The sequence below is a fragment of the Botrytis fragariae genome, assembly GCF_013461495.1.
Source record: "Botrytis fragariae strain BVB16 chromosome Unknown tig00000001, whole genome shotgun sequence".
NCBI classification, from domain to species: Eukaryota; Fungi; Ascomycota; class Leotiomycetes; order Helotiales; family Sclerotiniaceae; genus Botrytis; species Botrytis fragariae.
The window spans coordinates 2,575,439-2,602,903 of record NW_023500987.1 but is presented as its reverse complement, the minus strand read 5'-3'; the positions used below and the strand labels follow the sequence as shown (position 1 = coordinate 2,602,903).

The 27,465-nt window shown below is 43.7% G+C and overlaps 11 protein-coding genes across 11 annotated transcripts; 4 read left to right on the top strand and 7 right to left on the bottom strand.

The window, feature by feature from the left end:
- Positions 1-159: 159 nt before the first annotated feature.
- Positions 160-891, bottom strand: Bfra_000798 (putative secretory component protein; the record flags this gene model as incomplete). The annotated part of the gene is made up of 2 exons (XM_037331242.1): positions 160-743; positions 798-891. The coding sequence occupies 2 exons, from the start codon at positions 889-891 to the stop codon at positions 160-162; spliced, it is 678 nt and encodes a 225-aa protein (XP_037197575.1).
- Positions 892-1,742: 851 nt separating this feature from the next.
- On the top strand, positions 1,743-2,402 carry Bfra_000797 (uncharacterized protein; the record flags this gene model as incomplete). Its single annotated transcript, XM_037331241.1, has 2 exons — positions 1,743-2,042; positions 2,097-2,402. 2 exons carry the CDS (start codon positions 1,743-1,745, stop codon positions 2,400-2,402), a joined length of 606 nt encoding a protein of 201 aa, XP_037197574.1.
- Positions 2,403-2,896: 494 nt separating this feature from the next.
- On the bottom strand, positions 2,897-4,765 carry Bfra_000796 (putative hexose transporter protein; the record flags this gene model as incomplete). Its single annotated transcript, XM_037331240.1, has 6 exons — positions 2,897-3,244; positions 3,293-3,641; positions 3,697-3,972; positions 4,022-4,109; positions 4,166-4,516; positions 4,576-4,765. 6 exons carry the CDS (start codon positions 4,763-4,765, stop codon positions 2,897-2,899), a joined length of 1,602 nt encoding a protein of 533 aa, XP_037197573.1.
- Positions 4,766-9,190: 4,425 nt separating this feature from the next.
- On the top strand, positions 9,191-9,916 carry Bfra_000795 (uncharacterized protein; the record flags this gene model as incomplete). The annotated part of the gene is made up of 1 exon (XM_037331239.1): positions 9,191-9,916. One exon carries the CDS (start codon positions 9,191-9,193, stop codon positions 9,914-9,916), a length of 726 nt encoding a protein of 241 aa, XP_037197572.1.
- A 4,357-nt stretch (positions 9,917-14,273) lies between these two features.
- On the top strand, positions 14,274-14,468 carry Bfra_000794 (uncharacterized protein; the record flags this gene model as incomplete). Its single annotated transcript, XM_037331238.1, has 1 exon — positions 14,274-14,468. The coding sequence occupies one exon, from the start codon at positions 14,274-14,276 to the stop codon at positions 14,466-14,468; it is 195 nt and encodes a 64-aa protein (XP_037197571.1).
- Positions 14,469-15,583: 1,115 nt separating this feature from the next.
- Bfra_000793 (uncharacterized protein) lies at positions 15,584-16,570 on the bottom strand (the record flags this gene model as incomplete). Its single annotated transcript, XM_037331237.1, has 2 exons — positions 15,584-16,313; positions 16,392-16,570. The coding sequence occupies 2 exons, from the start codon at positions 16,568-16,570 to the stop codon at positions 15,584-15,586; spliced, it is 909 nt and encodes a 302-aa protein (XP_037197570.1).
- Positions 16,571-17,043: 473 nt separating this feature from the next.
- On the bottom strand, positions 17,044-20,674 carry Bfra_000792 (uncharacterized protein; the record flags this gene model as incomplete). Its single annotated transcript, XM_037331236.1, has 6 exons — positions 20,474-20,674; positions 19,702-20,424; positions 19,155-19,224; positions 17,936-18,620; positions 17,481-17,854; positions 17,044-17,421 (listed from the first exon to the last, which is right to left on the bottom strand). The coding sequence occupies exons 1-6, from the start codon at positions 20,572-20,574 to the stop codon at positions 17,044-17,046; spliced, it is 2,331 nt and encodes a 776-aa protein (XP_037197569.1). The 5' UTR covers positions 20,575-20,674.
- A 688-nt stretch (positions 20,675-21,362) lies between these two features.
- Positions 21,363-22,575, bottom strand: Bfra_000791 (uncharacterized protein; the record flags this gene model as incomplete). The annotated part of the gene is made up of 3 exons (XM_037331235.1): positions 21,363-22,218; positions 22,270-22,420; positions 22,506-22,575. 3 exons carry the CDS (start codon positions 22,573-22,575, stop codon positions 21,363-21,365), a joined length of 1,077 nt encoding a protein of 358 aa, XP_037197568.1.
- Positions 22,576-23,105: 530 nt separating this feature from the next.
- On the bottom strand, positions 23,106-24,254 carry Bfra_000790 (putative acetylornithine deacetylase protein; the record flags this gene model as incomplete). The annotated part of the gene is made up of 1 exon (XM_037331234.1): positions 23,106-24,254. One exon carries the CDS (start codon positions 24,252-24,254, stop codon positions 23,106-23,108), a length of 1,149 nt encoding a protein of 382 aa, XP_037197567.1.
- Positions 24,255-24,568: 314 nt separating this feature from the next.
- Bfra_000789 (putative geranylgeranyl transferase type i beta subunit protein) lies at positions 24,569-25,915 on the bottom strand (the record flags this gene model as incomplete). The annotated part of the gene is made up of 1 exon (XM_037331233.1): positions 24,569-25,915. The coding sequence occupies one exon, from the start codon at positions 25,913-25,915 to the stop codon at positions 24,569-24,571; it is 1,347 nt and encodes a 448-aa protein (XP_037197566.1).
- Positions 25,916-26,561: 646 nt separating this feature from the next.
- Bfra_000788 (putative protein ilm1 protein) lies at positions 26,562-27,229 on the top strand (the record flags this gene model as incomplete). Its single annotated transcript, XM_037331232.1, has 3 exons — positions 26,562-26,699; positions 26,783-26,918; positions 26,973-27,229. The coding sequence occupies 3 exons, from the start codon at positions 26,562-26,564 to the stop codon at positions 27,227-27,229; spliced, it is 531 nt and encodes a 176-aa protein (XP_037197565.1).
- Between the last annotated feature and the right edge of the window lie 236 nt (positions 27,230-27,465).

Sequence of the window (27,465 nt, the reverse complement as noted above, 5' to 3'; positions counted from 1 at the left end):
ACATTAGATACGTAGGTATGGGATCTTTCGATGGTGGTGAGAGTATTTGCTTTTATTGAGAAATAAATTTATTCGTATAAAACGAACCAAAGAATATTACTACATATAAATTCGTGCCCCATCCACCATAGATACACAATCCTCCAATTGAGATACCCCTCACTGTCTCTTCTTCGAAACCGATCTCGTTACATGCCCACTTCCACTCCTCTGTTTCTTGTCCGACTCCTTCTTCTCCTGCTCTTCCTTCTCAAACTTCTCCGCCTCATCTTGATCCTTACGCTCCGCATACCATTGGCCGGCTTGCAAAACCAACACGCCCACCAAAACCAAAGCTAAAATCGTGTTGCTAGCAGCCAAAACTCTCAAACTATCTTCTCTCCCCACGCCTGCTTCTCCTTCTGGCGCACCAGCCTCGCCATATAATCCGAGTGTTACAATGCGCATACCCTTGACAATATTGGTGATGTAAACCACGACGCCGACGACGTAGAGAACGAGTGATGCGCCATCGAATAGAAGATTAGCTTCCGAAGGCTTGAAGAGCTTAATGAAGAGTCCGATAAATCCAACTGAGACGACAATGTGGAGGATACGTGGAATGATAGGTGGAGAAGCGTGCATGAATTTCAAATGCCCTTCGATAAAGGTATAGTAGGCATCAGGAGTACTCTCGGTGGTCCAGAGAAGAGGATAATCGTAAGGGAACGAGGAAAAGAGAATCCCAAGGAAGAAGCATACAGCTGTGATGTGTCAATTGGGGTGTTATTCAATCGAGCATTATGGGGAAAACTTACGACCGATGATCATAAAGGTCGCGAATGAACTCGCGCCTCCTTGACCTCGAGGTTTATCGTACGTCTTGAAGATTGAGACTTTCGAGGTATCCATTTTGTGTATGTGAGTGTGCTGTGCGCTGCTGAGGGGTTTGAGGAGTTGCAGAATTGACGCGGATGGTTTCTCGGATGATTTTGAATTGTGCGAATGTTCCACGGATAGTAATGGCAATGGTAATAATCGTCTTATCTGTTTAGGTGGGCTGGGCTTAGCTACGGTATATACAATAGTGGGGTGATGAAGTGGTTAATGAGCACCTAGTAACCTTCAATTGAAACTTGACTTGTACATCAGATGAGAGATGTGATCTAGAACTCACGAGTGAAAGAATGAATGCATATGAATGCGACGACGATAGATGGTTGAATTTATACAAAGATATCAAGTCAGAAAGAAACTATCGACAAAATTGAAGATAACACATATACTAGGTAGATATAGGTAAACTTGTAAGATTCTTAATACAATTTATGATAAATTACAATTGCGCTCAATCTCTGGTAATCTCTGGTAATCTCATGTTGAGACTAGGTAGGATAAAGAAGCCGCTAAGATGATTTGGGGTGTCCTGTACGGGTGTACGATTGAATTCCGATGTTCCGGCCAATTTTGACATTTTTCGCTCTCGGTACGAAGGAATAATACCTACGTAGGTATATATACACGTCGAATAGAGTTAATAAAGTCCACAGACTGAACTTTCTTTGTATTGGTTAGGGATCGTCTTGGTATGACGGATGAGGAGGTAATGTCATGAAAATTCAATCAGGAAAAAGAGCTCTTTCTCGAGGTACAAGTATCAAAGAAGATTCTTCAATCTCCGTCCATTGCATTTAATCATCCATTACTTTCAGAATCTCTTCATATATCTTCTATTTCTATACTCACCAAACTATCTCTCCATTATGACGGACATGTCCGTCTACCTCTTCTGGTTTCTAGTCTTTCTTATTATATGTTTACTCTTCATCATTGTGCTTCTCATTCAGAATCACGTTGATGAAAAAAGTCTCATTGCTACACCTTCCATCAACAAAGACGATGCCATCCTTACAACCTATGCAAGTGTCAGGATCAATGCCTCTGCAGACGACGTTTTCCGTGTAATAACCTCTTTCAAAAAATACGGAAATGGACATTCTCAATATGAATTTGAGCATGACCAGGAAAAAATGCCAGCCGTGGGCGCTAGGGGGGTGTATACCGTGAGATACTCCTCATTGTGTAGAAAGTTGTATTAAATCTAATTTAAAGTCCAGTTTCGGGTCGAAGATATACGGGATCGCCGTGTACCTGTTATGTTAACCGTGCTGGATCCAGCGCACAGAAAGGTGGTCGCGAAGACCACTCAATACCCCTATTGGCTTTTGGGCTCAGAGAGAGTCCAGGAAGTGGTGGCTGTGAAAGGCAAAACGAATGTTTGTGAGTATAGGACTTGGTCGACCCTTCAAGGAATTGCAGCATATTATCCTTTGTTGACGGCAAAGGAAGAGATGGAGGACGTTGTCAGAGATGCGGCTACAGAATTAAAAATGTTTATCGAGTCGCGGAATCGCAAAGCTTAACCTTTGAATTTGTAGCAAGAATGCTCGTGTTGGGGGTCAATTGACGGGAGGCGAACATCCGGGGATATCCGTGCTCGCTGGCAAAAGCTCGTCAAATCACGGAGAGAAGCACTAAAGAGGATATGTGCATCAATGGGCCCAGGATTAGGAGATGTACTTGTCTCTTACGAACCACGACAGAATGTGATTTTTGAGGACAAGTCGTCCCAAACCTGTTAATATGCAGACGGCAAACTTCTTCGGATTACAACGATTTCTAAGGGCTCACGAATGAGATATTTGACTTTGTCGATTTCCCGAATACATGGGCTTGCAAAGCAGACCTTGTCAACACATACATGCTATCAATCATAACGAAACGTGCTTAAAGGGATTGAAAAGAAGAATTCAGTGGATATTAAAGGAACTACTTGTCTTCGCCCATTACTGTCACCGTATCTAGCTCTATTCAAGCTTTACACACCCGTCCGCATCTCGCCACAACAACATCAGAATCATACAATTCTCTCTTCTGTATGGTGAGCAGCTACCTTCTCGTCCAAACCACCATTACTAGTCTCTGTACCAAGCTGCAGATCATGTTCCGCGGCAATAACTCTTGCCTTCTCGGTCGCAGCTTGACCGCCAACGAGCGCATTGTCTCCATCGAAATGTTTCACAATTTCTTCCAACGGGGTATTTCGTGTCTCGATATAAAATTTCCAGACAATAAAAAGCTCAAAGGTCAACCATACGCAGTAGAATATGTAGTACTTCCAGTGAAGACTATCCAATGCGATTGGGTTGACATATTGGTTGAAGAATAACGAGAGGTCGACGGCCAAGAACATGACGGTCATTCCCTATAATTTTGATTAGCAACGCCAGCAAAGAGCAGGGAAATTCATTACCTTTGCACGGATATTGTATGGCAAGATCTCAACACTGTAGCCAACCAAAAGACCTGACCACGCACAATTGTAGAAGACGTAGTAAAGGAAGATCATGACGACTACCGCATTTGCAGAAGCTGTGCTTCCGTGCATCGAAAACTGAGCCGAGCATATTGTCCAAACGATGAAGACACCAAGCATTCCTGCTGTGGAAACCAAGAACAATAGACGTCGACCAAGTCGATCGACAAAAAAGCACATTCCTGTGGCCACAATCATGTTGACGATCTGAAGGATACCGTTGATCAAAAGTTTGGTAGTTGAGCTCTTGATACCGATTTGTTCCAGTACAATGTTAATGTAGTAACTAAATATGATGTTAATATTCATTCTCAAATATTCTTTGACTGGTACCAACTCACCTGACAAGACCATTTCCTGACCATTGGGAGAAGAAACCAAGAGATACAAGAATGATAAGACGATGTCTGTTTCCTGGAGTCTTCCAGAGCTCGGCCCATGGGTTTCCCTCTACTTCTTTCTCAAGTAATAGTGTTTGGCGAATTTCCTGGTATTCGAGCTGCACAACTTCGTCGTTTTGGTCTCCAGAAGCATGTACGTCTGCCAAGATCTTGAGTGCTTGCTCATTTCTGCCTTTTGCAATAAGCCATCTTGGTGATTCGGGCACAAACCTTGACCTGCATTAGCTTCTTCTTCCCAAATTAAAGATCTCGATCAGGAGCTTACCATATAAAAGTCATTTGGAGGATGGATGGAAAAGCCTGTACGACGGATGGAGCTCTCCATGACCAATTTCCTGCAATGTTGTTCGTTCCTAAGGATTACATTAGCTAAATAATCGAAAGGCTCTGGTAAATGTGTGTTTCATACCAAATGTTAACCAAGCAGCAACAAAACTTCCAATGTACCATGTAGTGTTGTAAATGGTGGTGTAGATAGCTCGATGTTGTGGGTGGACAAGCTCAGTGATGAGCAATGGTGATGCACCATGTGCGATTGCGACTCCGAAACCAATCAAAAATCGAGCGCCTACAAACAAGCCGAAGGTATATCCCAAACTTTGTAGCAGTACACCGATGATCATGATTGTGCAGCCGATCATAACACCTGTACGTCTGCCCAATAAATCTGCAGCGTATGGTACGAAGGGAAGGGCGACAAGTGAGCCGACCGACATGATACAGTTGAGAAGTCCGAGTTGAGAGGCTGTGGGATGGAAATCTAAGGCAATCGTAAGTTTCACATTTCAAGATAGGACAATTCATCGTAGAAACACTCACAAGCTTCCCAGGCAGGGAGGGATTGAAGACCGTTCATCATGGAGCCATCGTATCCGTTTGTCGCAGAGGTCAAAACAACGAATATCAAACAACAGTACAGGCCTCTCATTCCCTTCTGCGTGTACCATGTTACTCGAGGGAACTCCTGACCCGCGAGCTCGAAAGTGGATTTAGTACGTTGGAAATCCATCTTGACTGCAGCAACAAAATCTGCGTTGCCTCAAGATATAAACTACAAATTTGAATCGAGGAGAATCAACGAATTCACCACAATGTTTCGTCCTACATTCTCGACTGGGGAAATGTGGGATTATATACATCTGCCGTCTGAGCACCCTACATTGATTTTATCCTTCTTATTAACCGGTGCCCAGTCTGCACCTCATCCAGACCGGCCGTACGGAACCACGGTCCGCATATAGCCTTTATAACATGTGTACTAAGACTACCTCGAACGCTCTGTCGGTAAGCAGCATACATCTTCAGATATCAGCTGTTGAGACCTCGCCAGTAGAAGTGGGATGGACGAAAGGCCTAATATGGTAAAGTTCAAGCATTTACCCTGGTCTGGGGACTCCTCACCAACAAATCAAAGTTTTCTTGACCATACTATTCCCCAGGTTTCTCCATAATGCCCCGCATTTTAGAATACTTACCTAGGTAGATGCAATTTGTAGTGGTTTGCCGTCTGTTTACCAGGGTGATTTAGGCTATATCCACAAATTGTCGGGTGGCGCCGGTTAAATGTGCCATAGTAGCTCTCACCGTTCGACTAAGCTCCTCGTGTACCCTCTTGCGGCCAAGCGAAATCGATTGTCTGTTCAATCAGAACCTACAGTATGGAGACCACCAAAGAAAATTGAGATGTTAACCAGGAGATCAACACGTTGGCATATTAATCGTACATTAGAGTAGCATCTGTGCTGATCTAGAAACGTACGACTCCGTATAGCAATCAAACAACATAAAGTGTCCCGCTTACCCAGGAGGCAAATTTCTGATTTCCCTAACGAAAAGCAGTGAAGTCTTATCAAGTGATTGAATTCAAAGACGCGATAGATCATCGTTTGACATTTCAGCCTGTGGCGATAGGTTTGAACCTAAATACTCAAGTACTCATCTGTCTTGGATGATAATACATTCGTCTTACGATTTCCACATGAAGCACGTTATGGATGAATGGACGGACGGATGAACAATCCAACCAATCTCATCATACCTTTCATCTACAAATCCTCCACCTAGAAGTCAACGGGAAACTTCAGTCCAATGCGACGGACAATCTAAAAAAAGAGTCGAAGGGATTTCACGAGAGATTTATTATGAAAGGATCTGAACCTACGAGCTTCATCATCCTATTTTGTGCGAAGTATTCAGCGAAGCTCTGAGTCATACGGAATCTATGTTATCATGCTTTTCGGATCAGATACTAGAGATTTATCGAAGGAATGAGCGATTCCATCAGAACCCGAGTGCGACCCGTGCATATGAAACTATTTTTGTGGCCTCAATAGCGCACAGTCAAGATCTTGCTCATGAGATCAAAAGAAGGTCTCAATAGACTTTGAAGGATCATGAGAGTTGGTAGTTACCCCTCCTGGTCACTGATTGGGATTTCACATGATCTATTTGTGCTCCGAATGAGGAGAGGTCTTCATTCTGGTCACAAAGATAAGCCTAGCACGGGGTAGTAGTTTATCACATGTGCCAGCATCCCACGTTTGTTTCTTCGGAATATTAATCATTAACTTTGCTACAAGGCGTCATCATCAGAGCGTAAATGATGGTGAATATCACTTGCATGAGTGGAGCATCGGGATTTTCACGCCCCAACAAGGGCGGCTCGTAAATTATCATTGGCAGATGAGATCACAACACCTGGATGAGTTGTTGAGATGCCACCAAAACAGAGAATATTGCCTCTCTGGGAGCTCTGATGAACACGGCGATTACTTGCCATGTTATCTCTTGATCACACTTGGTATCAACACTTGGCAGAATTGAGGGCGTACTGACACATTCAGATCCCACTACTAGATCTCACTAAATCCTACGCCCCGTTCCGAGTATCCCAGTAAGACAATAGACTGATCCTATCTTACTCATGCTGCAATGATTCCATGCGGTTTTTACTCGACTACAAGCAAACTAGAATAGGAAAATTCACACGAGATACTGATCCCTATCATCACTAAAACGTGAGACATGATGATGCTCAAGATTGACGCTGGCCACATTGAGGCCATCTAATCATGTTGCGGATAGTTCCTTGACCATCAATTGACCAATGCAATTCATATCGTATACGATACATCAACCCGTAGTATTGATCTGTCTGCCATATGTGCCACAGAGGAGCACTGGTTAAGCTACATGTAAAGCCTGTCAGAATCCCTGAATGCACGAGGTTGAGCGCTTTAAAGAAGGATAGGGTAGAGAAATAAGTGCGGGCGCATGAATTGCGAATCGCAAGCCTTGACAGGTCGTTGTATCGCAGTCTTGGAGAAACTAAATTCGTGACATCTTCCCATTCGAATCAAATACCCCGCCTTTGTGGACTTAGTCCGAACCGCGCGCTGCTGTATCGACTCGGGTCATGAGATAGAACCCCGAGTGATACGTTAACCACTCATGTCAGTGTTTTGAGCCACTTTCTGAACAACTGTTGAGAAAACCTCGTGGCTGGCGGCTCCATTTATCCCTGGTAGCCTTCAGGCGCGCGGAAAGAGCCCAAATTGTAAGGCTGTCAATTGAAGATATTTTTTCCTGATACTGATGATTCGACCAGCGATATTTTTGAATATTGAATTCAAAGGGTTCTGTCTGGTTGCGCGCGTCGATTGTGATATTGAGGAAATAATGAAGCGGTAAGAACACATTACAAAATGAGAACGTTGATCCCGATATTGAAATTATTTGTTCATTCAATGCGACATTTTCTCCTCTCTATTCTCAATTATATCAGCTTTCACAGAAACCCTCATTCGTGAACGCACTTTGACAACCACAATACTGGCTCTATCGGCCCCCTTCTCACCCCTATACTTAGCCCCCATTTTCACACTGGTGTTGAATCTTGTCCATCATTAATATCAAATGAAAAGCAATTCTGCCCAATATCACTATCGCACACCTGCCGGACAAAGCACCAATCATTAGATCAGTCGACTCTTCACCGAATCAAAAGCTGTCCTTTTGACGCCCGAACACGTTCGTGACATCCGCTCTAAGTATAGCTTATAGCCTATACTCACGAGGAGACCCCCATTTGAGCGGAGCCAATCAAATTAAATTCAGCTCCAACCGCTCAGGTTTCTCAGGTTTCTCTCTCCTGCAGTTCACCCAAAACGCCAAACTCAAAACGCGAATCACGTCTTAGGATTGATACATAGCTTTGTCGGTGTCGGTCGATATTGGTCGAGTCAGCTCAAAATATTGAGCTGGTTCTCCGACCGTGTAGGATAGAACAACAACCTTCGAAAGCGACGCCACCATTAGAAGTCACAGCATCTCAATATCATCCTATCAGCTCGTGGGTTGTATTGAAGTTCCCTTGTAAGATTACATACTCTTACCACACTTCACTGCCACCTTCGCTCCGCATACCTTCCCTCACCTAGGTCGTCTACTCGCATACCTCGTATGAATAATTAAGGATAATTATTGTATTACATACATTTTTTCCGATTACATACCGATACTCTATTCCTTTGCTAGCTAATTAGCAAACATTTCTTGCTCCAGTCCCATAGACTTACATGCGGATTCCTAGTCAAACTCATCTCCAACTAGACGATCTGCTTGCTCAATTAATACCTTCCATCTACCCTGGCCTGGCCGTGGAACTTCTTCCTAGTCATCACAACCCTCGGACCAAGTGCAATATAAAACAATCACCCAAATCAACCCAAGCTCCAAGTCACTTTATTCATTTTATCGCTTCCAGAAAAGAAAACAAACGGCTTCACACCTCACGCACCGCCGCTTTTACATATCGGAACTTTTATTGCTTGTGTACAAAGTTCCCAGCATTTTTCACTACCTGCCTAGGTTTTGCTCCCTCCCACGTTGAACAATAGGATCCTCTACCCAGCACATTATTGGATGTTCCAGACATTTTGGAGAGGTCCCAAATAAATTAAACGGCAACGGCAACGCCATCGAATAAGAATCCAAATCCAAATAAAATCAAAGGTGTTAGCTTATTAGCTGCTTTCCTAATCCCCCTCCGTCCCTTGTCTTACTTACGACCCACATCCTCTACCACCTTGCCTTGTCAAAAGGCCTCCACCAAGGCGGCCAACATCATCAATTACGCTCATTGCCAAAATCCCCAAGCGCCCTCCTCTGACTTAGTACTGGATACTAAATTCGTCAGTACAGATAGACCCTGTCCCTTTTGGCGCTATCTCTTCCGTTACCATACCTTCCACCTTCCTTCCCTTGCTTCAGCTACTGGGGGAAACATCGTTTCAAAATTCATATTATAATACTTCCCCAAGACCCAAAACGTCTCAACTTCTACCCTTCTTTCTTCACGGATCTTGAACCTTACCGTCGTCGCTGCTTGCACACCTTTGGACCCTTTTGTCTACTTCGTCATTCTTTACAAATAATGGAATCTCCAATCAAAACTTCTGCTCCCGCAGCCGTGAGCGCACCCATTCTTCCTCCGCCTAAAAGGTCAATGTCTACTACCAAACCCAAGCTTCCCCAACTCAAGACTCCAATGTCCTCAACTTTTCCCTCGGAGCTATCAGCTCTATCAAATTCCGCACGTAGCCCACTTCCTGGCTATGCCGACTTTATCATCAAACAAGAAGACTCTATCAAGACTCCCATTACCCCTCCTCTTGCATATACCGATTTCCTCAAGACTATGAACAGCCCCATCGTTACAGAGATTAAATGTTCGAGGCCAACACCTACATCTGCACCCTCATCGGAATCTTTGACCAGCAGTGAAGGGAGTGACTGTTCATGCAATTGCGATGCACATAAGTCACCAGCCACTTCTGTTCCTCCTACACCATTTAACTACCCAACATCCGCGCCATCATCTGCAATCCTGGGACGTCTTCGCATTCCAGCTTCACCAGCATCTTCATATGCTGAATCTCCCTTAAGCGCACGCTCTCCCTTTAGTGCACGAAGCGCACGTTCGCCATATGATTGGGATCTTAGAGCCAAGGGAAGATACTTTGATATCAAACCACAGAAACAAACACGGTCAAGCGTTCGTCAAGTCAGAGAAGTTGTCACTCGAACAGTCACATATACACCTCGAATGAGCCCCGCACCCAAGGGCAAGAGAAGGAAAGTCGACCATCATGTGGAGTAAATATTCTATACCAATATAGTACTCCTCATTTCGACATTCTATTTATCGCATTTCCTATATCAATACATTCCTTTAGAACTACACACATCTATATCACTACTCATTATAACATATTTCTTTTGTCACCGCCGTTCAACCAACAAAACCATCTTATATTTAACGACTTTATGGCTTCATTTCTTGATTGCGACAATAATGGCACCGTCGTGTCTTGTTTAGGGAGGAAAATGTGCGAGCTCGGCGATTATAGCCTGGAGTCTCATCTGGAGTTCCGGAGTAGACATCATTCATAGCACGGCTTTGGTGTTAACAAGCGGGCTGACTATTGCATTTCGGGGGGTTTGCTTGGACTTTGGGAAGTACAGGAGTAGGAGTGGAGGATAAGGTTTTTTTTTTCATTGAGGACGGGACTTAATTGCTGGCTGTTGGCGTATAATTTTGTATATCGGCGTTTCACGGGCATGTCTGAGTGAATGGATACTTTCTAGGTGCTGAGAAGGAGGAAGCTTTGGAGAGGGGAAGAATCTGAGATCAGGGGAAGAGGAGGAGTGATGAGATGAAACTATAGTGGAGTGTTCCGTATAAGTTATCCAATGAATACAAAAAAAAACAATATGATATCACACTACACTACTACAGACTATTATTTCCGTGAATAAATCACCTCCAAGTTCAAATGATTATGCAATTTACTACTTACTTCCGACCTCCACTCCATCCTTCATCTTGATCTAAATTCATGATCTACCGGACCGCATGCTCATCGTAAATACAACTCCCGAAGGTCACTTTTTCTTACGTGTGAATAATAACGTACACATCTATCAATAACATCAATATCAATTCTAACAATAATCACACTTTTAAGCTCTTACTATCCAATTTCTTCGCACATGCAGTCAGAAATTTTCAACGTTCATCGCATCAATTAATCACGCAGCACGCATAATCACATCACCGAGACCCATCACATCAAGAGATAATCAGTCAATCACTCCCCGCCGTGCATTCGCCGCAATAGATAGATATCACATCCCAAAAACCAAGTACCGATGTGATTCCCACAGCGTAAATGCACCCCGTGAATCCACTCAGTACCGGTGATATATGTAAGTATGTATGTATGTGACATGTTTCTCGGAAATATTTCATACTTTTCGCAGAATAGGGAACATGGCTGCATGAATGAATTAAGCTATATTTCGTATATCACCAGCCGTCCAAGCCACAAAGTGACGAAGATGAAGCGTGTCACGCTTGCTTGGAAAGGCTCCATTAAAAGAAGACTTGCATGGCTGATTAAGGTGCTATCGACAACTAACTTCCTCCCTAGACTGTAAGCTACCTAGGTACACAATAGAAGCAGTGTAATAAGCACATGGAACGTTGAGAAATCCCTACGGAATGCACAACCCGATTTGTAGGCTGGTCGGCTTCGAGGTAGGGGGAAAATAAGCATAATCTTCCTTCACAGACTCCTCGGTGAGTCCCTAGCTATTATTGTCGTGGAAGGAAATACACATCGATGGCTTTGTGGCATTCGTGTACTCCTCCCTCCATAGCTGACGTTCTGGAACTGAGGGGCATGTTCAGAGGAGGTTAAATTTACCAAAATTAGATAATCGTGTCTCACTGTACTGTATGACATGCCTCCCATACGGGTATCATCCATCATATGCGGCACGCACAAAGGTTTCTATTTTGAATACTCGATGGATGAGCGCAAAACCAAACAAACGGCATTGAGGGAGAACCGCACAAAGCAGCATCGACCCACTAACGGGAAGCGGGAAAAGACCGTCCGACTTGCTCGTGGCATCTTCCCAACTCGGATAAGCTATTGGATACACAAGAAGGGAAATTGGAAGAACGATGCCAAAAGACAGGGTTCTAAGCGCCGCCAGATCGGAGATTTTAGATGAATGGGGAACCTCTGCATGGATGATTGGAGGGAGACAGGGACAGGGAACGGATAAGGGTGTGATGTGTGGGTCTGTGGCATGCTTTTACGAGTGGGTGCTGTGCTTATTGATTGGTGCTGGGGCAATGGGGAATGGCCTTAAGCGCTGAGGAAGAAAATATGTGGAGTTTTTGGCGGGGGACTGGATGCTTGATGTACGAAGGGAGGGTGGTGATTGGATGAGAAGTGAGAATTGGGAAACCAGGGGAGTTGGGGGGGATGGATGGAGGGGTTTGGATTTCTTACGGGGGCAAAGGAAGGGGAGTTAGGAGAGACGAGGATGTGCTTTTGGGCGAGAAATTGTTCTTCGTATTATGTGTGGATTGGAGATGTTCATTATTTCATTATTACCATCGTCGTGTACTTTGGTATGGGATTCATTTGATGAGGTCCGGAAATACCGTCAACAGGAAGGAGGTTGTTGGATGGGATCAATGAATGTTTACTGTATTATTCCTTGCAATACAACACTTTTGGAGGAATACTGAAATTGTCTGGAAACATCGGAGTAGCCGTATGGCAGTGTTAAGTCAATGGTCATCTGCAGTCTCATGAAGTTGGTCACTGAGGCACAGAATATTGAATGAGGAAGAAACTCCATGGCTTGAGATAAGACCTAATATTACTATTTTGCAATCGTGAATTAACGCAAGACACGGATGCATACCAATTATGGCCACGGAAAAGAGCCTCAAAATACTTGGGATTCGGATGCCTTGAGGCGTGATGGCTTACATCGTATTGTACATTCGTCAGTATATTTGTCCGAGAGAGCCTTGGAGTCTTGGGGACATTGGCACTCACTCGGGAGCCTTGCTTGCGTCGTAATTGCTTACATCACATTTTGTCTAAGTATTCGTTAGGACATTCGTCACGTCTTTCCAAAGTTCAGAATGATGATCTAATTCTTTCCCTTCTGCCAAGCGGATCAGATAATGAGATATTAGAGCATCTAGTTTCGAACTAAAAATCCAAATGTGGGGATATATCATACTGAACAGATATAGTGTATTAGAGGCGAAAGCCTATCCAATGTCCCATCGAATGAAATCAGGATTCTCGGTTCTCCACAACCTCTAAGAATCTCACGTAGGTTACACTGAAACAGACCCTCGAAAAAATATTAGGTATGGTATCGGAAATCAACATCACCATCGATCCATCTGGTCTAATATTGGCTCACTCCGTGAACCGGATCCACAATAAAACTCCTAGTCGTACCGTCAACCGTTACCTCTTCACTGCCACTGCCGATATTGTGAATTTGTGACTCGATCACATCACAATCGGATCCGCCCGGCCTCGCCGAAGCACAATTTGCACAAATAACATATATCACAAGATCGGCGGGAAAGTTACGTGGTTCCTCGCACCAAGGTTCCCTCCAGGAAAGAATCCCGTGATTCACATTGGAAAAGACGTAGGATGTCGGAGCTGGTGGAGCTCTGCACGGAAAACAGAGGCATGAAAGAGGTAAATCCGAGAAGACAAGTTGCAAACATGTTCCGGTAGTTGGTTCCCCGTGCCTCTAACGCATTTGAGCTCGTTTCGACTTCACTCGGGACCGCGTCAGGGTTTGGATACTCGGCGATCCGAAGAAGGATGCGAGTGTACTGAGAATGGGTGCTGACATTTGGGATGGTCGCGTATGATGCGGCCACCTTCTCCATTTCACTGCATATGTCATTCCTTTCACAGCAGCAAGGAAGAAATTTTCGTTATCAACACGAGGATGCTTTTTTCAAGCACTTGCTTCAATTGCTTTCAGAAAACTTGGCTCGGCTTATTACATGAACCTTCGAGTGGTTTTTCATCAGGAAAGCTCTACTTGATACTCCAGCTCGAAAATTACACGCAGTTTTCGCCCAAGCCAACCCGGCCATCAAAATTTCCTGGGCCTTACAGGCCCCCACCCTGAAAGCTTGACCATCTGCGGGGGTAAGCTCCCAAGCAAATTGCCAATGCTCGTGCGCGGCGGCTCAAAAGATTAGCAAATCTCAGGTGTCATGGCTGTCCGACTCCACTTCCAGCCTCACGGTTCGTTGGAAGGATCAAAGATACAGAAATTTTATGGGAATCCCAGCCTTGCGTGCAAGGCCATCCATCAATACTCTAGCGACGTTTGGGTTCGAAGGATTCGAAGCTTTGGTTGGAAATGGAAGCGAAATACGTTATAGATTAGAGCCAAGAAGTTTCTAGAGCCTGATCTTCGAGGGTATTTGACTCGGGTTCCTTCCCGGAGGATCTGTCTCGCCAGTTCCGAACCCTTTGATATTGACTGTGGACTCGTTTGGTAGGCAGCAGATGCGAAACCGTTGTAGAAACTGTATTCTGGAACATTAGTATGCTTCAGAACTTTATTCAAGCGTGGAAGTGGATGTTTTTCAGACAATCATCATGGGTTTTGACAGCCGCGAGATTGCTACATGCGAGCGTCTTGTTGGTACAGGGCTCTACGAGCGGCCACGTCTTACTCGCATGTTGATATTCCAGAATACAGATGCAGCAAGTGCGCTCTATGAGACATTCCCTATCAAAGCAGCACCAAAAGGTCTCTTGGTCCAGATAACAGTACTGCCTGAAGCGCATTGATCAAACTCCGGTATCGAGTGCATCAAATACCTGGCTATAGACCTGCAAACTCGCGGGCCTAAAAATGGGTGCTTGTAAGGAAAATTTAGATCTGCGTCCACTGACACGCAAACATCATCCATATTCATTACGACATGTATTTCTCACTTCCATATACGTCTGTCTGATGCTAAAAAAAGAACATGAAAACATGCTGCCTTTACTTTGGCAGAAATCGTGGAAATGACGATATTGAACTACGTAGTTGCTTTGTGACCTTGGCTCTCATATCGAGCCTGCAAGTGCGAGTCGCATATGCGCATCTGCGCTGGCGACGATAATTAATAAGATCTCAAGAGTCCGTTCACCTGCTAGGTAGAGAATGGCATACAAAATAATGCAACATTGTATGCAATGTCAATGTGTCTGTTATCATTATGAGTCTCAGCATAATTTCACACATACTGCACAATCAAGATTATCCTCAGCATATTTCACGTACATCTCATAACATTCAATGTCCACCTGAGCATTCATTCAATACCATATAGGCACGTGCCTAACAAGTCACCACCCCAAAAATCTCCTCCTCGCTACCCATATAATATCAAATAATCACTTCAATCTTCAAGCACCCCCACGTCTCGTATGGCGCAGCAGGTAGGGTTCGTCATTCTCGAAGAATGATGTCCGCCTCTCTACCTTGCATTGGCAGGGCTTCGTCAGTGACAACGTATATAATACCTACCTCAACGAAAGTTCTGGTAACGTAGAAAACGATTTGGCTCATTGGGATTTCAGGCGTCGCGCCTGGAGTTTTGCCATTTTGCTGGTTGCTTTGGAGGGTCTTTTGGTATTTTTTATGTGGGGCCGCTTGGTGATGTTGAGATTGGGTAGTGAATCTCTCAGAATTTTTTCAATTTTTTTGGCGCCTCTTTTGCGAAGATAGTAAAGCAAGTAAGCAAAAGTATAGTGCAATTGTTTATATTCATAATTCGTTCCTAATGAGTGAGATATCCATCCTCTACCCGCTATCATCCTTGAATACTGCTAATAACTCCCTATCAATCATGCAAACCCAAAAATTCCTCAATCCTCAACTCCCACTCCGCATAGTTCCCTAACCTCCCCCGCACTTAAAACTTCCCCAAATGATTCACACACCTATCCCCCCTACTCCTCTCCAATTGACACGCCACCCCCGTACTAACCGTATAATCCGCCCCAGTCAACGGATCAACAATCGTATGGGTCCCCAACGCACCCCTCACAGCCTTCGTGTACGCTCTGAACAAATCCGCCGCAAACTGCGTCTCCTCCTCCACATACTTCTCCAGATGAAACAGCGCGCGTCCATAACACGTGCTTGATTTAGTAATCGAACACGCGTAGGGTTTTACACAGGCAGCGACAGCCAGCTTGCGCGCCTCGTGGGAAGCGGGGAGCGAAATGGCGAGTTGCATGTGAAAACGATCGGGGAATTCGCCGCGGGCGGAACACCAGCGCAGGAAATTTCGGAAGCGGATGATGATGGGGGAGAGACCGGTGATGGAGAATTGATGGCAGGATGTGAAGAAGAGGAGGTAGAGAGTGAGTTTTTCGTGGGAGTCGATGACGGTGTGGGGGAATGTAAAGGTGTCTGTTGAGAGAAATTGAATCACGAGCTCGAATTCCGCGATGGATGTTTCGGGGAGGTGGAGTTCCTGAGATGGAGATGCGGATTCTTTGAGAGGGCCATTAAAAGCGAGGTGGAAGAATGGGGATCGTGTACAGAGGAGGTTTTTGGGTAGAATGAGAGTTTGTTTAGAGCCATTCATAGAGTTGAGCGCGATCTTGACGGTGGGCTCAGTGCGAAGATTGATTTTACTGGGAAAGGTTTGTTAGTTCGAGTGACTGTGAATCTCTGGAGAAAACATGTAGTTTATGTGTGTTCATGATATTTACCTCAAGAATTGATCTGCTGGAATCTCTCTGGAAGCTTGCTCTTCTGGATTGGTTGATCTTCTGCTGCGGGTTTCCCATGTTTCAATTTCATTTTCGTCGCTATACTCATCATTGGAGGTTTGATAATCATCATCATCATCTTCCTCGAAATGAAAGACCTCGTTGTCCATAATGCCCATTTGTTCCTGATATGAGAATCTTGGGGAATTTCCTAATATTTGTTTGTTCTGAAATAGTTGAATAGAAGTTGATTCAAAATGTTAAAAAAATTGTTTGATATAGTTCCGAAACAGGTGACCAACAAGGTATATTGATATTTTTGTTCTGAGATGGAAGCTCAATATGAGAGAGCAGGCTTTTTAAGGTTATATTTCACGCTAATTCTATGTGGCAGTATCAAAGAATAATTTGGCCAACAAGGTTCTTTTCATTTTTAATTCGGCGTCGTACGAGAATTCTAGCTAATGTGTCTCATATATGACATGCCACATAATCTTTACCCTAACTTTCTTATGTCCCAATATCAAATTCTTCCGTTGTTTCATTGCAAGTCAGAGAGCTCAAAGTGTGTTGAAGTAACAAAAATGCCCCTTTTAATAAGTTACACGATATAGCCACTCCTGTTATTCCTGCGCCTCAATCTATTGTTTGATCAATAAGAGAATTTCTTGCCATCAAGAAGATCACGCGATTCGGCGAATATGTAAGGTGTACGTTTGTCTGCCACTTCTCGATACACACGCATGAGGTCCGCCGCAAATCCGTCTAATGCGTCGAGCTCTTTTTGAAAACGGAATGCCTGGGCTTGCCCATCAGTAGGGTTGACAGACTGAAGGTAGGCTTGAATACATGAGCGAGCAAACAGCATTCGAAGTTTTTGTCCGTTCGGAAAATTGACAACCTTGTGAATGTGTCCTGCCTGAAGGTAAAGACGATCTATCACAAGGAGCTCTTTGATGTCATCCAAGATCATATCCGAGATATCAAGACTAAGTTTCTCTGCCAACTCGTAAAATTCGATCAGATTTGTCTATGTAAATTGAGAGGTTAGCATTGCCTCATCTCACATAGAGGTTCGTTATGACCTACAACTTGTTGTGACCCAGAACTAAAACCAGCAATATCCGGGCGGACAAAAGTACCAGTGTAGAGATATTGCACAACAAAATCGAATGCTAAGATTGAGCATTCGATTTTAAGTGTTTCTCGTGTGATTTGACCCAAAGTTTCAACTGTGATGGCAGTCTGGAAGTATGGCGAGGCCTGAATAAGTAATGCTTTAGGTATGAGATAGCTCTTGACCCCCAACTGGATACCAGCGGTGACGAGAACTTCAGGTCCGCGAAATAAATCGAGTCTGTTTGTGAACTCATTGGCGGGCAGTTGAGCAGCAATGTTATGAGTGGTCTTGGCTCGCTTCTGGGGTGGCGCATTGACTGTGTCGCTCTGAATTTGAGGTGAGGCTAGGAGATGTCAGTTTGTGAATTCTCAGGGCGTTTTCAAAGATCATCTTCATCATTGAACGTTTCTGGGGTTAGTCTTACCATTAGTAAACAGAGTCTCGGAAGATTGAACTTCTTGAGTGTTAGGAGTATTGCTGTCTGCTCTAGATCTAAAAGATTCGAAGTTGAGACCGACTGTGCTAGAGCCAAATAAGTTAGACCTCGCCGGCATAGCAGGTACTGATCTGGCAGGAGACATGAATGTTGAAGTGTTCATTGTAGGTGGCGCTAATATTGCTAGAGGACTTCGATTAGTGGCTGAGTTGTTAGCACTAAATTGGCTGACAGTCGAGGTAGTATTCTCTTGACTGTTGTTTTTTGCAGAATTGTATTCGGTGGGAGAACCCAACATCTTGGACGCAGAATGGTTGAAAGTTGCCATTGTATCACTCAGTTTGGTTGAGCGATTAGGAATAAAATCAGATTGAGCACTGTTTGAACGTAAAAGAGACGTCGAGCCTAATGGCCCAGTTTGGTCGTCGCGTACAATTGGTGCTTTGTTACACACCTCAGCTGTATTCAAAAGACAAGTTGGAGTGGGAAGAATTGAACTAGTACCAGAGACCGGAAGTCTCGAGTTATCCATTGTATAGACGATTTTCCAGAGAAAAATCAAAAACTTGAACTTTGATTTTGAGAGAATGGTGAATCCTCCCAAGTTCACCTTCTTCTTTCCTGAAATGTAAGAAAGACCCTTAGCGCGATTTGCAAAAGAGGAAGCGACGACCTTGATTCACTGAACGCAACACTTATTAAGCGCCTGAATATGAGCTTGAAATAATTCTGCCAACTAGAGCCTCCGGAAGATATAACATCTCACTCAGTATATAAACTCTAGTGGATAAAGTTGCTGCACTTTTGTGTTGTGAATAAATTAGAAATTATCGAATGTGTTTGTTGATTTGATCGTAGAAGAGGCAAGAACTTCAACGTACCTGATCATCAGACAAGTAAAGACGAGATAAAGTACCCAGTGATTTTAGTCTGTTCTTATGTTCATCCTTTGGCCTCGTCTCATTAACTAGGAAAGAGATATGCATAGGTATTGTATCTTTTCTGCGAACTAGGTAATACCACCAGATTTCTGCAGGGTGAAGAAGTTTCGTTCAGAACGGTATTCATACAAGATTAATAGAAAGGAGATGACCAAGATAGCAAAGGATAAATGCTTCCTGCCAATGATTCAGTTCCTTTACTGTTGACTGTCGCAGAGCTGGATGAACAATGTTTTGCCAACTGGACATTCTGGTAGAACACTTACAGTCTGAAAGCGATTATCCATGCGAGCAATCCAGCAAATAGTATCACATTCTTGCATAAATGAAGATATGCTAAAACCGCAACTAGTGATGGAATTTGGCGAATATAGGGTTGGAGAGTGTCAAATTATACATTGAGGTTGAGAGAGAAGGTCTTTAAGATCCGTTGTTCTTCCATGCTTCATGGCGAACATCTGCAATATGTTTGGAAATATCTAAAAACAACCGGCCGATCACTCGTTGGTTCTGGTTTATTGAGATCAAGATCAAAATCAATAGTCTTGGCTAGACGGGAATGAAGAGATATCACGGTCTGAAAGAAAAGAATTGACGATGAAGGATTGTATTGTAATTACCAACTAATCAAAATGTGAATACCATTCGCCAATGCCCCCTCCCAATTGCGATAGCCGAATAATCCGACAACCGGGAGTTGAATACTTCATGCCCAAACTTACGATGATCTGAGAAAAAATCTCACATAAGAGAACTCACCCATGGGGCATATCCGTATACATGCAGGCGGCTTGCCAAGCTCCTGTCTAGTACTGTATGGCTCTCATTCTCTGTCCTGTCAAAGGATCCTGATAGCATTCCAGTCCTTGACGATCCCCCAACTTTCCATGGACCAATGTTTCACCTAATGCTTTCACCACCTCGATTGCTAACCCGTCGATAGTATCAAAAGCCGCCTTTACATTTAACCACTCAGGACCGGGTGGTAACAAGGGTGGCATGAATCTAAGGATAGTTGAGGTGTAATCGTACGGAGGACCTTTCATACGATATTCGTAGACAAGATATGGTCGTACGCATGCTTTTCCAAATAGACGTTGCGCCTCATGTCCAATTGGTAGTTGGTATACAGATTCTAGAATATCATATGCCCATGCGCCGTTGTGCATGCACGTATGATGCCAGAGATTGGCAAGCATCGTGCGTAAGTTCATTTCAACTTTTTCGTATGGGCCAGCAACGTCAAATTTGTCCGCAATGGTGTAGAACTTGACAATCGTGTCGATGCCTTTACGGCCAGGAAAACAGGGAACTTTTTTGCAATAGATCCATTCTAGAAGTAACTCAAACTCTTCGGTTGTTTCTTCTGGAAGCTCAACATGCTTTTCGATACTTTCCTTGAAGGGTCCGTTGAGAGCGCGATCAAAGAATTTGGAGTGGTGGCATAGGAGGGCTTGTGGAACAATGTATTTTGTAGATTTTTCTGCTGGCCCCACAATGATAGTCGCAGTTGGACCTTCGTACAAGTTTTTTTCACTACAACGATTAGCTTATGACGATCAATAGTAGGTAGTAGTAGACCTACGTCTCAGAAGCTGTTGTTTTTGACTCTAACATAAACATGAGTATCTTCGACTTCTCATTTTTCAATGGATTTTCCAATGAAGTCTCCAGTGGAGTTTCCATCTTTGAAGGTGTGATAGTGATTTTTTGCTATCAAAACTGGGTAGGTCTTGTGTTGGGAAGCCAAATTGGAGGTGGCACTAAGCTTTTATGATGAAGGTGATGACAGTTCTGAAATGAGAGGTAATAGTTGAAGAACTTTATATATTAGAAGGCTAAAAAGATGAAGCCGTATATATTCAATGAAGTAGATCACGAGCATGAGAATATTGGAAACGGTGTGAAGGATAGATGAAACAAACGTTTCAAATCATTTTGACACGACAACTTTTACAATTGAACGACCAGAATCTTCTGGTCATTAGGACGAACGTTTTAGTAAAGGTCCAGACAGTCACAACATACAGCGCAACTGACCACTTTAGTGCGTACCTCCTATTTAGCGTCATAATTCCCCTTGGTCGATCTTGTCGTTGAATTCAATACGAGCAGCAGTACCACAATAGATCCACTGTAGACAAGTATAGCACCTATAGTGTTGCGAAGACACAGGTGAATTTTGTGATCATATACTTCCTCAGTAGAGTTCTCTGAAATGTCGACAGAAGCTCTGGTAAGTGGCCCAGTGGCACTTCTGCTCACAATGTCAACAATTTTGAAGCAAACTAAACCCATATCCTGCGAGAAATCGAGTGGATTACAAAATCAAGATGCTATCACAAAAGACTCATGGCATAAACCTAACTCACAGCTCTACTCCAAGGCTGAAGTCCCAAGTAAAATCAACGTGTAATAAAATGCAACTAAGCCATAATGAACAACGGATATAGGATATCTCAAACTATATCCACTCAAGTATCACCCGACTTCGCCTTCTTCACAGACTGTCCAACCTTATACATACTACCAGTATCGAATCTCAATTCCGTCAACGGACACCACATCGTCGACGTCGAATATCCCTCACCGTCCACTTTACCCATCGAAAGACTACTCAACGATCCACTAACCAATCTCAGAACATCCAATTCAAGACCTTCAATTTCTTTGAATAACTTCTTAAACTCCTTGGCTTTCGTTGCATCAGTATTGGAGCATAATAAGTGCTTTACATACGGCTTGAGCAAAAAGCTCGCCAGGAGCTCTCGGATCCATCTATCAAGGGGATATGCAAATGCATCTTTCAGTATTTCCTTTAACGCGGGGCTTATGACAGGAGACTTGTCGTCCTCATCCTCGTCGTCCTCATCCTCGTCGTCCTCATCCTCGTCGTCTTCGTCATATTCTTTTTCCGATGCGGCGGCAAGTTCAGCTTTAAGGTTTCTTTCTACATTCGAGTAAGAGCCCTTGAGTTCTAAGGCCTTTGCAATCTTGAAAAATTGAATATACAATCGGATTGCATCAAAAGGTTTAGGTTTCGCGATATCGATGATGACGTTGCCAGTATACATCCACTGAATTGCCATATCGAAAGTCTCGGTATCCCACTCATTCAAGTCCATTACCGCATTATTGTGGTCTTGACCATTGGCATCGACGGAGTCTCCGTCACTTTTATTTCGAAACAACCTGAGTTTCTCCTCAGAGACTTTCGAATAATAGCATAGAACGGTGCGAGGCACTACTCGTTCTTTATTGCCGGTCTCATCTTTGGAAGGCCCTAAAATGACGCGGACCATGTCTCCGCCATGGAAAAGCGCGCTTCTTCTGCACAAGATTAGCAAGATAATGCTGGGACAGAAATCGTGTACAACTTACTCATAGAATTCACAAGCTGGTACTTCAAATGGTGCCTTGCAAACAACACTGGAGTTTGTATTTAAGACCATGATGCCAATGTTCGAGGAAGCTTTGGTCATGATATCTCGAGACAAACAATGGGAATAACAAATGGCGAGTTTGATGCGCTCTGAGGTCAAGTTAGTCAGTGGTCATCTAACCCCACGTCTCTCAAATGAAAGATGTGGTGGGAATACAATGAATAGCATACATACTGATCTCTGTGATTGTATTGTATCGGCAGGAATTGGTACAAAAGTTCGATCTTATTGTTACGTATGACATTGGGAGGAGAGAAGATAATGGACTGGCGGTTGTATGTGACAAATTCTTCGGCAATAGAATGCTGTGATTCTAAATATTCAATCTTTGATATCGATTCATGATTCGATTGTTCGGATGAATCGAAAAAAAAAACAGAACGTGAACTATCATAGAAGACGATAGCCCTGAGAAAGCGCAAGCATCTTACAAGGCCTGGCCAGGCGCTCTTTTCATGAATTTCTTATTGTACCATGGTATATCATAACTTAGACCACTACCCTCGGCGATACGAATAGGAAAGTTTCGGCACTAACGTTATCAATCAGACATGCATTCGGAGGTTCACACGAAATGAGTTACGCCTAAAATTCAAATTAATTTGTATGAAGGGAAATTCCATTCCAGTACTCTATTGAAAGGGGCTCGCGCCCGATATCTATTATAGCAAGGCTCTGCCATCAGGGATGGGAAGATCAGACTAATCAAACTCCATGTAGCCGGAGATTTCCGACGTATATAACAGTGCTGAACTGAGTATCCAAAATGACAACTCAAGCCAGCGAATGTTCGATGAGCTTCTTATAACCGCTCACAGCCTCTTCGAGATCGGAGATCTTCAGATGCTCGTGATCAGAATGAGCGACCAAGATATCTCCCGGCCCATACAAATACCTCTTATGATCTCCTTCCAAATTTGGCACATCCGTACCGTAGTTGACTGTGATGGTTTCAAATCCTTCCACATCACTATCGCAATGGACTGGTCCATAGCCCTGAGTGAATTCAACATCCAAATCTTGCCCTGTCTTTTCTATCACATCTAGAACCGATTTTCTTAATTCCTCTGGCGTACCAGCAGCAATTCTAATAGCGATTTTGGCCATCGCGTCTTCCGCAATAACATTTGCGGCGACACCTCCATCAACTCTTCCGATATTGAGCGTGGTATTTCCATACTTCTCGCTCCACGGTAAATCCATTCTTCCTAACTCATACAGGGCAGGAATCAACATCGCATTGGCATTTCTTCCCAACGAAGGGTATCCCGAATGTCCAGCCTTTCCCTTCGCAGTAATACGTAGGCTCATTATCCCCTTGTGTCCAGCCGCCAATTTCAGTTCCGTAGGTTCGCCAAAAATAACAGTTTCCCAAGAAAGTCCCAGATTGTTAGCCTTCTTCATACCAGCCCCCAATGTTTCCTCGCCCACCACATACAAAAGCGCAACATCACCTTCGTGAATCTTGCCGGCCGCAATAAGGTCTTGGTACGCAGTAATTTGCGCCGCAACACTCGCCTTCGCATCCACACTTCCTCTGCCCCATATTTCGTCACCTCTTCTTTCGTAAGGCCAGAAAGGTGGCACGGTATCGATATGCGAAGTTACCAATGTTCTTGTTTGTCTTTTATTTCCAATATATGCTAGCACATTCTGACGCTTCTTCCCCGACGACGATGACGATTCGACCAGTTCAACTTCTTGTATCTCCACCGTAAGATTTTGTTCCTTCAGATAAGAAATTAGCAATGCGCCAACATCATGTTCATTTCCTGTAATGGATCCAATCTCGACAAGGGATTTGTGGAGTTCGAGGAGGCTCAATGAGTCCGAGGACGATTCATCGATAATTGGAATCTGCGAATCAAACGATTGAGCCGCATTTATCAGGAGAAGGAGCGGGGAAAAATTGAGAAGCCTCATATTGAATGTGGTTGTGTTTTAATGAGGTTGAAAGAGCTACGGTAAAGAGCTCAAAGCTCATAGCTTCGGCGAATGACGTTACGCGATCGAAAGCTCGGGTGTCTTGCCGATAAAAAGCCGCGTGATGGAGTTTCAGGGGATTTACCAAAGGAAAAAAAGTTCCGAAGATAAGCTTGAAGATAGCTACACGTCTACAGCGACCATGATACATTCAAGCCACTCTCTACTTGATACATTTATCAAAGATAAGAACTTAGGTGGTATCATTATAAAAGTACTACAGAAACACCCAGCCAAGAATTACAACGCCGTTATTATGCCGCTATCTTAACACCTTCAAAAGCATCTATTAGACTTTCCGGCGGACCTTCATCCATTGCCATCTTTTCTCCAAATTGGGGACTATCTTCCCTTACTGTGAAACTGTATCCATGCACCCAATATGTCCTAGAGGGAACTAATGCAGCTTTCCTTAGCTCTTCTATGTTCTTCTTAGCATCCACACTGATACACAATGCGGAGTCGAGTTCCTTAATGCCAGGTTCTTTCAGTACTGCTAGAGCAGCAAGACCCAGATACGAGTGATAGATATCTGGTGGATCACCTGGCGTTTTTCCAAAACCGCCAATCATATGCTGTGTTTTCTCAAACAGGAATCGTCGAGATCCATCTTTGTTGATAACGTCAGAGCGACCTAGCATGCTTAAGGAACCTCCAACCCAAAAACAATAACAAGTATCAACCCGCTTATTGCACCGCCCATTGAAGCCGACGAACGTAGAGTCGACATCCGGTACAAAGTGATGGTCCGATGTCGCTTCATGATGCTCATCTTCATCTTCTTCCTCTTCATCATTATACGAAGTCTGCCTCAATGCCAGCCATCTAATAGTTTCCGGCAAGTTTGTAAGACCAGGTAAAGTGGACTTTGAATTTGGTGATTCGGAAGATTGCGCAGAGGGGTGTTTTGGGAGTCGATCGAGAAGGGACAAGGACGCAATAGCACAATAGGTATACCCAGCGTGCGCCTCATGCTGCGCACTCTCTGAAATCCCTCCATCATATGTTTGCCCAGCTCTTAAATGTCCCACCAATCTCTCCACGTCAATATCATCCTCTCCCCTCTCCTCATGCGCATCTCCAGTCAACATCCATCGAAGCGCTGTAGCCACATAGCAATACCTCATATCTGTCCCACCTTGTATTTTCCCATCTTCCGTAACAAATTCCCCAAAACTTCCATCTTCCCTCTGCAATCGTTTCAGCCATCGCAAACACTCTTTCCTTTTCACGTCCTTCAATCCCCCCACGAAACCTAAACTCAAGACCGCAAAAAAAGTCGCAGGTAAATTTGCAGGATCAATATCTCGTTTCCCATTCCCTACATCTGCATAGTAAACATCAGGAAACCTATGGTTAGTAGAACCACAAAACCCTCCAAACGGATGTTGGCACTTCAGTATCCAAGCTCGTATAGCTCTGCGTTGCGACTCTGGAAATGTAGATGCGCCAACATTAAGTAAATCGAGCGCGGAAAGGATGAAGAAGCCAAGAGTCATGCGCGAGGAATCTGTACTGGTATATACAGTAGGCAATAGAGAACGTAGACATCTCTGCCAATACTTGATATGTTTTGCGACCTCCAATTTAGCTTCTGCCATTTTGACAATCTTGCTGGATGGCAAACAAGCTCAAAATTGTCTATCCCTCATCTGATACTTTCAGGGGGTCACAGTGCAAGACATGGATGTAGCTCGGGATATTCACATAGTGCGTTCGTGGTGACACAGGCCCCTTCCGAAGAATGAATTTTGGTTATTGCTGACCAAGCAAAAGTTGATCAAAAATGCCAAGATTTTCTAGATTATCACAAAAGAAATCCCTTTAGAAAACACTTTCATTTATATGTGATACAGCAGCTACAAAACCTCATGATACATGATTATATTAGTATATTTAAGCAATTGCCAGCTTTTGAATCACTCAGATCAGAGTTTGAATAAGAATATTGATTAAATAATTAACAATCGAATTTTGAAACGGTACACGATTTTGGTAAGCATATAATTCCACCCAGCTCAAGCTTCCCTAAAACCTCACAAATACTTATTTATAGGCATTACCCCTGTTTCGGAATCGGAATAATACCAACGCCTAAATAAAGCTTTCAGGGTAGCATCTAGCCTTGTAGCTCTAAAGAATAGATAGATATGATCTTTCGACCAAAAATATTCAGCTCATCCAAAGTCACTCTTTCCACCTCATTCCCCCTTTCCATTCATCTCTACACAGCAACATATTTTCAACATGGGGATTATTTCCGGCGCAACAATCATTACCTCTCTCTCCCTCCTCCACATTACTCTCGCATTCTTTTTCATCACAAATCCGGTGACGATTGCTGAGCAGTCGCTGGTCTTCATCCTGGGTGAATCGATGGGCTTGGTGAGTTTTTCTCAGTTCCCACATCTGCGATGTCAAGATGTCTATCTGTGTATCTAATGTATACTAACCTATCTATACAACAGCCCCACGAACGCTCCTTCGACCGCCAATCCGCACCAATATCCTTTCTCGGAATAGTATTCCTCTTCCTCGGTATCACGGATCTAGTAGCTATATCCATGCCAGAAGAAGTATCGCAATACCACTGGGGAACCCAAGGTTTGTCCAACCCCTCCTTCATCCATGCCGAAATTCAAAACTGACTCTCCATAGCACCGATCCGATTTTCCTTCTCTGCGGCACTAGCACTCTATTCCTGGCTTTTCTCGTCCGCCTCCCCTATTTTCACATCCCGCAATTCCTATTATGCTGGTGGTTGGGGTGAGGGTCTTAAGAATCGTATTATTTTTACATGGGGATTTATTGAAATGATGGCTTGGTTTTGGGTTTTTGTTACTTTGAGAGAGGAGAGACAGCAGCTTGCTCTCAAGCAAGCGCAAAAGAAGGCTGCAGAGGAAGATATGATGTGACGAATTTGTTATGTTTATCTGAGGGTAAAACATTTCTCATGCTTATATTTAGGTGGGTTAAACATAATATCACATGGATATGAACATCTATTTGAGGAAATATCTGAAATATGCATGAATACTATATAGGAGGTGAGAGACTCGTGGGAAGATGAGTTATTATGATGCCTTTCTATATCTCACCGAAGTGATAATTTACTGCACATTGGACGCCTAACATCTATCTGCATCCTCGT